Source organism: Aulonocara stuartgranti (genome assembly GCF_965226115.1).
Source record: "Aulonocara stuartgranti genome assembly, chromosome: 10".
In the NCBI taxonomy this organism is placed as follows: domain Eukaryota; kingdom Metazoa; phylum Chordata; class Actinopteri; order Cichliformes; family Cichlidae; genus Aulonocara; species Aulonocara stuartgranti.
In genome coordinates this window covers 15,669,830-15,679,243 of record NC_138946.1, presented here as the reverse complement: position 1 = coordinate 15,679,243, position 9,414 = coordinate 15,669,830, and the positions used below count along the sequence as shown (strand labels likewise).

Sequence of the window (9,414 nt, the reverse complement as noted above, 5' to 3'; positions counted from 1 at the left end):
TATTTGCCTGATAAATAACAATATAATTTTTGATTTTCAGATGGTTTAGTAAATTTGTTAAGCATTGTGTATACATACAGTCACCTGTAGGTATATATGTACCTACTTTTCGACCTGGGTCGAAACAAACCCCCCGAAAATACTGTACATGGTAGAATGTGAAAAGTAACTAAATAGCGCTTCTCATGCTGCTAGCCTGATAGTCTAATTTCAGGGGAAAGAACCGCCTTCTGCGTCATTACGCACAGCACAGCCAGGCCCTCTCCCTGTAGTTTCAACCTCCGGCCGCTCTGTGCATGCCCGCTCATCAGCTGTCACTGTGGCCGTGTGGAGACGCACATGCTGTTTTTCTACTACCTGGTAACGGAGCATATGCTGCCATGAGTGCTTTGTGTCGCCTGCTTCAGAGAGGACTGCTGAGCGGCCGGCCTCTGTGTCGTTTATTCCCCGGACAGCAGGATGTTAGCGGGGTGGCTCCCGCGGTCCGGTCAGCCAGCTCATCCAGGTAACCGTGCTAGCTTTCCCGGCTAACAGATGCCCTCTGCCTGTCACGTCTGTGACATGGTTCTGGGTAGATATGACAGCCCGGTGTTTCTGCTATAAAATAAAAACTGTTTAAAACCGTTATATAACCAAAGGAATCTCTGGCCATGTCATATAATTTTTGTCTTTAAACGTTACTTTCACAGTTTTACGTAAATGACATTCAGATGTTAGCTGCATGGATAACGGGCAGCTCAACTATCATCACAACCACAAACAGGATTTTAGATCTGAGCTTTTATTATTTTATATTTATATTGTCGGGATAAATAAAACAGTCTTTGCTGTGATCTAGTTCGATTATTATATGCTACATACCTTCTGAATTGCCAGCAGTTTAGCAGTCATGCTAAGCCTGATTAAAATAAATGCTAACGTTGTTGTAATAAGCCCTTAATCTTACCTTTGTTTTGTTACTTATTTACATACATACAAATGATTTTACCTTAATTACTTTAATATTATATGAATATTGAGAGGTACTAAGAGGTTTATTATTATTTAAGCAAGGTGTGCCCGGTAAACAGGCAGCTGCCTGCAGATATGGTAAATTTCCATTTCAGATATATTTTCAATATAAAAATAAATAAAAACACATTGAAAACCTCAGCTTAATTAGCTTTAACTGTGTGATATTTTCCTAGCAAGCATGACAAATATTTGCTGTTTCCAGCTCGTCAACTTAAAATGTTTAGTGCCTATCTTTGATTTATGTCTTTGTGAATGGATTATCTCTGGACGATGACTTCCTGTTTAACAAAATAAATGTATTAAAGCTGTCGCCTGGCACTGAGGGGCTTTAAAGTGTGTCGTTTTCATGTTTTATAGACTGAATAAATGAATAATCAAGCAAACAATCACAGGATGAGTCAGTGATGGAATAACTCACAAACACCTTGTCTCATTGTCCAATTAAAACCTGAATGTATTATTTTTCTCACAGTTTTCTGTCAGTGTTTTAATCTATTAACTCTTTGTACATGTTGTCATGTAATTAGTCATCTTCCCCTTGTTAACATTGTAATGACAACAATTTAAAGTCACGGTGAAATAAATAAGAACACGTTTAACATTGATATCCTATGTTTGCACGTAAGAGTAAATGTATTAAATTTATTTGTACATGTGTGTGGTTGCCTGTGTTGTACCAGTAGGTGACAGGAAAATAATTCCCATCAAAAAAATTATTTTAACAGGGCAGTTTGAATGGGATTTAATATTAGAGAAGAAAAATGCCCTGTAAGTGACTTTAAGCATTTCTACTCCCTAAAAGTTGAATAAGAGTTTTATTTGTTGGATTTATTGCAGTTCCTGTCTAAGTAGTAACACAAATCTTAGCACAGCTGGAAGCATAGAGGTTCATTCTAATAAACATGAATGTTTTTTTCTTTCCCAGCCTCCTCAGTCCTGTCAACTTGACCTACGACGTCTTCGATGGGAAGGGAGAGAGCACTCCCCTGGTGTTTCTGCACGGCCTCTTTGGCAGTAAATCTAACTTCCACTCAATAGCGAAGTCCTTGGTGCAGCGCACAGGCAGAAAGGTAATGCAGTGATGAAGACAACAGACCTGTCAGTTTTTACATCAAAAACATTCCCACTTATGTGTTCACTTTAAGCACCCTGTTAATAGTCTTCATACAAAAGCAGGTGTGGGAACGTACAGTTGACAGTGTGTTGTGTGTAATTTGATACAGCTTCCCAGCAGTCTGTGCTGTTGCAAAATTGCCCTGACAGATAATCTCTCATGTGTTTCCTTGATGAAACTCGTGTTCACAACACATTCTTTGTTTGTGCTGGGCCCAAGACAGACACAGCTGACATAAGAGCCAATTCTGCGTGTACGCTCTCTCGCCTCCTCTTCTCCAGTCCAAGTGTCCTAACTGTCCTTTGTCCAGTTAGGTGCTGACAGTAGATGCCCGTAACCACGGCAACAGCCCTCACAACCCCGTGCTGACCTACGAGGCGATGGCGAATGATTTGAACCACCTCCTCGCCCAGCTCCGTATCGACAAGTGCATCCTGATCGGCCACAGCATGGGTGGGAAAACAGCCATGACGACCGCTCTGACGCAGGTCAGCGGTCACAAAATGTCACATGAATTTATCATGATAGTGCAATTCCCTCGCTGGATGTCACCTGACCTTTTTCACTGTACATTCCTATGAACTTAATAATCCTCCTGTCCTAGCAATTTCCATTTTCCTACTGGTTTTCCCACAGTGGCATTTTTTACTTCCATTGTCCTGCTTGTTTACCTCAGTCTGTCTGTCTCTGTAGCCTGCTTTAGTGGAGAGGCTGGTGGTCGTTGACATCAGTCCTGCTCAAAGCAGCACACGGACCAACTTCCGGTATTACATCCAAGCAATGCAGGAGATGAAGATCTCCACAGACATCCCTCGTTCCACTGCAAGGCGGATGGCTGAGGATCAACTGCGCAGTTTAGTGAAGGTCAGGATAATCCATCACACTTCTATAATTTAATTTCTTATATTGTTGTTATTAAATGGTATTGCATTTCTATTATTATGTTAGTATTCAGAGATGGTTTTTTTTCTAAGTTTGTGTTATTATTTTATTTCATTTACTAAATGTATTGTTTGTTTTTCCCACCTAGACTAGTTGTAGGTAATTATCTTCATTGTGAGTGCTTTTTGATATGATACCAGTCAGTATTTTAAATAAATAAACCAATAAAACCAACCTTTTCCCCAAAAACGATTGTTAGTTTGTCAGAAGTGTCATTTATCTGTTTTGTTAAGGGTTTTTGTATAGATATTAAATCTGTAATAGCTGATCTGTTGGACCACTTGAGGTCAGCATTGTTCCATAACAAAGCCACTTACCATTTTAGAGTCTTGGAGAGACACAATAATGGCATTGATTATGATGACATAAGACCAGTATACTGTGTTCTAGTCACAGAGGCAGGCCTAAGTCTTTGTTTGTGTTAATGTTGAGCAAGAAGGCTCCAGAAGGTTTTTAAGAGCTTTTCTTCTTAAGAAAAGTTCCCTGTCACATCTGAGAAGGATGTTAGTGAGGAATGTGAGTAAAGTAAAAGAGGAAAGCTGTTTTCCATAAAACTATAAACTAATAATTTACATCTGTAAAATGTTAATATATTTCAATAAATCTATGTAGATTCACTACATACCAGCCCCTTCGCAAAAAAAAGGTGTTTATGCAGTTAACAGTTAGGGGTGGGGGAAAAAATCGATACTGTGTAGTATCGTGATATTTTGTTTGCTAATAATGTATCGATACAGGGACAGCAGAAATCGATATTTTGTTACAAAAAACGTTTTTGTGCTCTGACTTCAGAGCATGTTGATCCTTTTTCTGAGCAAGAATCCTGACATTCCTTCACTGTCCAAATGTGTTTAACTTTTTTTTTTGGCAGCAATAAACATGACAGTTTACTTATTTTAATTTAAGACATGTTTTATTTTAATTAAGGTTAAAACTTTTTTATTTAATGTAAAATTATATTTTGTTTTAATTTACTTTCAAATTCTTCAGTTGCCGAATGGGCTGCATAGTTTTCATAAATTGCATAGTTCAGAATAGCTATAATTGTACCAGATGGTTGCATTCAGTTAAGTTGGACTAGTATGTAATACAAACCGTTCCGTTTGTCAACAATAAAACTGACTGAAATGAGAGAAAGACTGAGTGCGAGACTTTATCAATATTCATTTTATCGAATGTCAAAGTTTACCTTTATGTACAGAATCTGAATATCCCAGATATTTTTAAAAAAACGCAATAATATCGTATCGTGCGTTAAGTATTGTGATAATATCGTATCGTGGGATGTATGGTGATTCCCACCTCTATTAACAGTTAAGCTCGTTATTCAATAACCTGCTGTTTCCTTCCGCAGGAACATTCAGTGCGTCAGTTCCTTCTCACTAACCTGGTGGAGCAGAACGGACACTACGCCTGGAGAGTCAACTTGGAGGCCATCTCAGCGCACCTTGATGACATCATGAGTTTCCCCAACTTTGACACCGGCTATGATGGACCTACTCTGTTTTTGGGTGGAGCTAGCTCTGCTTATATCAGGTATAAAACACAGATTGTGAACTTTTTTGAACAGGTAAAATATTTCCTGAAAAAGGTTCATATTATAACATTTAAAACTAAAGTATTTAGATTTTATATATTTATGAAAATAGGAAAATATTTAACAAAAAAAATGCAAGTGGACACGAAATCATTCTGGGATGCTGGGACTGACCATTTAGTCAGTTTCTCTGATTACAAAAATGTAAACAATCCAATTAAAAATGATAGAGGTTACCTTGAGCTTATCGTAAATACCTAAACTTTAACAGTTTTGCACTGTGTGTAAAGGTAATGCGACATCTATTATATGCTGGATTAATCGCTCAATGATCACAACAAGAGTCCACAGACTGAATAACAGAATGTTTTTTTCTTTTCTCCTGCTCTGTTGAGTGTTTCTGTTTATTATATCTCCTTTAGTCTTAAGCTGTACATGAGGCATAAGAGACGTTGAACTTTCTGCAACAGCAAAGACGTTTGCAGAAATACAACTTCCAGAGAGAAGAGAGCTTTTATCATTTTTTATTGGTTTTTTTTTATCCAGTTTAACTATTAATTCTAATGTTGTAAATGCAGTTTTTAATGTACAGGTGACCATTAAATTTTAATTTAAATAATTAAACTAATTCAGATATTACTTCAAAGTAAGTGCCTGAGAGTGACTGCAGAGTGATGAGACTTAGTATTAAAAGGACTTTGGCTATACTAGCTAACATACATAATCTGTAACAGGTAAGTGAACTTGAAAGCCACTGGCTGTGAGCACATGTGTGGCTCAAGAAAATACTAATGAACTCAGGTTTAAACAACTGGAATGCAAAATGTTGTCGTAATTATTCAGACAGAAGAAGGCACAGTAATGGATATAAGAGAAATAAAATAACACATGATTATCCCTGAGAGGGTTTGCTTCAGGAAAGGCATCCAGGATGAAAAAAAAATCGAAATGTGGATCCATCTGCTGTGTGAAGCGAGCAGCAGAAAGACTTTAGCTTAGAAGTAAGCACGTCACACCAAAAAATATTCAAATATATTAAGACTGTCCTTTTATATACAGAGGAGAATGGCTAGACTGCTTTGAGCTGATAGTAAGGCAACAGTAACTCAAACAACCAGTTTTTACAACTAAGTTGTGCAGAAGAACATCTCGTATTGTTTAACATATCAAACTTTATAGCGGATAGGCTGTAATTCACACAGGCTCACCAAAATTGGGCAACAGATGATTTGAAAAAACGTTGCCTGGTCTGACATTCGGATGGTAGCTCCAGAATTTGGCGTAACAACATGAAAGCATGGATCCATTCTGCCTGGTTGCCGGTGGTGTAATGGTGTGGGGGATTATTTCTTGTACATGTCACAGCCCACCAGAATATTGTTGCTGTCCACGGTCATCCTTTTATAAGCACAATGTATCCATGTTCTGATGGCTGCTTCCAGCAGGATAATGCATCATGTCACAAAGCTCAGATTATCTGACACAGGTTTCTTGAACATGACAGTGAGTTCACTGTACTATACTTAAAGTTTCAAGCACTTGTTGAGTTTATGCCATGATGAATTATAATATTTCTAAAACCAAAGAGACGTCTGCCCTCTACGAGCAGGACTTAGAAATCCATTGTGACTGATATAAATTCTTATATATATTTATATATGTATTATATATGTAAATATACATGAAATAAAAAGACTGTATAGTGTAAAATAAACATAACATTTAACAATATATAACCCCAAAACACGAACCCAAATACCAGTGATTAACAGGTTTCATTTATATTCCTTTAGCACTTTTTCAGTTGCATATTCATGACTTTTACCACCGCCTGTCTTCCTTATAACACCCTCCTCTTCCTCCTCCTCCTCGTGTTCACTCCTGATCCAGCTCCGACGATTACCCAGAAATCCAGAGGCTGTTCCCCAACGCAGATATCCAGTACATCCCAGATGCCAGCCACTGGATTCACGCAGACAAACCCTTAGATTTCATCAGCTCCATCATCTCCTTCCTTCAATCCTAGCTGCCTCCAGCGTACGGGTCTGAACTTTTTTTATGCTCGACACCGTGAGCATCCGCTCGTCAAAAACTGAGGGTGCCGAATCAGCAGCTTCAGCAGGAGCAAGTGTAACTATTAACGATGCTTGTATTTGCCAACACTGGACCAAACTCACCCTTATACAACAGTCAGATCATACCTTTTAACAATATAGCACTTAGTGTAATGTACTGTAGGTGAACTTTTATTTTGTTTAGCCTCTCTGCCAGACAGGTAGTGTTATTAGATTGGCTGGTTTCTAGATGTGTGTTTGTTTTTTGGTTGATTTTTAGATAATAGAAACAAAAGAATCTCCAGTTTAACATAATGGGGCAGTTTTTGGAGGCGGTATACTAATCCAAAGAAATTCTCATTTGCACAGTGCTTCGTTTGTTTCCAGTGGCTTTAGGCCGAGGACAATCTGGGACCGCTGAAGTGTAGAAAGTCATGACAGCACTGCAATGAAACAAATACTGCAAATCTTAGAAGTGATGAATGTGTTAAGCAAAAAAGGTATCAGGAAGTTCGAGCTTGGCGCAGAGGACGTGGTACAGGATTTATGTGGTCAGTTGGTTTGTCATAGGAATTTATTTTACTGTTGATAATAGTGATATATTCAGCTTTTGGTGCAGAACGCGTCTCTTCGTTTGTGTATCTGCTGTGTGTCGGACACGAGGATTTACAGGTCAGTTGCATTTTGCAAAACTCAAGGTCACGGAGAGCGATGGTTGTGTTTTTTAGGCCAACTCATGCATCTATGAAAGGTGAGCAGAAACCACACATACAGTATTATCGCACTGTTTCCTGAGTGTCTCAGGTTATAACTGGATATACTACTTATTACACACTTATGCTATTGTTTTGTCTGTCTGGGGATAAGCATCGGTAACGTCGTCGTGTCTTTGTATGTGGTCAGTCCAAATAGTGTTTTGATGAAATAATGTTTTACCAGTCTGTATCTCATTTATCTCTACAAATAAGGCGCGTATGGGTATCTCACAAATATATGCTGCAACGAGGTACAACTGTACCTTGTTATGTGATCGTAATAGTAGTGAAACTGCCATTGTGTGAATAAGCAGGGTGTTGTTAATTTGTATACGTGCCTCTTTTATCCAGAGCTCCTTTTACATTTCTGTAAAACTTTATTAAGAAAAAACAACTTTTATTCTTCAATAATAATCTAGTAGAGTTTAGATTGGCAGCTGGGTTGCCAGTTCTGTGTGAATTTTCTCACAAGGAAAAGTTCAAGCACTTAGATGTTTACCAGAGTCAATGTTTTTTGTTCTTTTATTGTCATCACGAACGTCTAAAAAGGTTTAAATGGTCAGAATTAAGTTGAGTGAAACTCTTCTTAAGTTGTTTTTTTTTTTGTGAAGCTCCAGCTAGTAGAGACTCACCCTTTCTTCCTCTTTTAACCCACAAGACAGATTTTGTCTTGTTGCACAATATTAATAGTTGGTTAGCACTTCCACTTAAATGCAGATCTTGCTAAAGCTTCTGGACTGTTGCAGTGGGATGAGTGGATGACAAAGCAGAGCTCTCCATCAGCAACAGTATAAAAAAATATTGTCAAATTATTCAGTAACATTACGAGTTGTTTGAAGACTGTAACCATCTGTTCAGGATTGTATAGTTTCACTTTGAGCATGCCTTCTCTCTCTCGTCGTCAGGTGTGACTTTACTGTGCTATATACATCCCTGTTTGTTGAATATGTTACCATTATGATGGCATTCATTCTAGATAATGACATATATGTATATAAATTTTAAATGTGTGGAAGATGCATATATATGTGGAATATATATTGTTGAAAATATATTATACAATAAAATGACCAGGAAAAAAAACAGTTGGTCATTTTTCTTTCTTTTTCATATTGCAAAAAGCAAACATGCTGACAGTGAACAGAAGACTGTAAATGATGGATGTCGCTCAAAGGTTTGTGTCGAGCCTCAAAGCTGAGCCAGTTCACTGTTGCTGTCTTGGCGTTTTCCAACTTGAAAATAACTTCACTGAGAAATCAAGGGGCAGTACATGTTCATACAGCGCTGTGAAACAGTATTTGTCCCCTTCCCAATTCTTGTCACACTTACCATATTTTCCATACCATAAGGCGCGAGTAATCCGGGTCCAAAACTCCATCTGCTTCAGGTCCCAAAGTTAAACGAACACTGCAGTATCACTGAGAGTTAAAAACTGTCTAAATTCCTTCATTTTTAATATTTTTAATAAACATTTTTAATAAAATGTTTAATAATGTTGCTGCTTTACTAGACGTAAGAATTAAGTTTAACATCCAGGCATCCATGAAAATAGAATTTATTAAATTTAACAGAGGTAGAAGTTAGCGGGCAGTTAGCTCACTAATTTCCACCTAAACATGACAGCATGTCCTGAGTGAGAGATTTCTGAAAAAATTAAAAAGTACAGCTCTGCTATCACTTCCACCATAAATAAAGACAGAACACGTCAGCAGTGACGTTTGTAGGGTTACTGAAGTTGGGCTAGCTGGTATAGAATGATGTGCTACGTGAACGCTAGTGACACAGCTATGTTAGCATAATATTAGCACAGTAAAGCTGAAGGATGAACGCTAAGTTTTTTTCGCTCGATAAAGGTTAACATGAGGGTTCCTGATGGTTAGGGACAAATGCAATCGCATGGCAGGATGCTGTAAACGGACTAAACTTTAGTCAGGAGGACAACTGAGATAATCCATCCACAATATGAGTCATTAATATACTGCAACAACATGGGAATAG

The 9,414-nt window shown here is 37.9% G+C and overlaps 1 protein-coding gene across 1 annotated transcript; it reads left to right on the top strand.

Moving 5' to 3' along the window:
- Window positions 1-254: 254 nt before the first annotated feature.
- abhd11 (abhydrolase domain containing 11) lies at window positions 255-8,486 on the top strand. Its single transcript, XM_082548654.1, has 6 exons — window positions 255-505; window positions 1,940-2,084; window positions 2,443-2,616; window positions 2,822-2,992; window positions 4,425-4,606; window positions 6,498-8,486. The coding sequence occupies exons 1-6, from the start codon at window positions 297-299 to the stop codon at window positions 6,631-6,633; spliced, it is 1,017 nt and encodes a 338-aa protein (XP_082404780.1). The 5' UTR covers window positions 255-296; the 3' UTR covers window positions 6,634-8,486.
- Window positions 8,487-9,414: the final 928 nt, after the last annotated feature.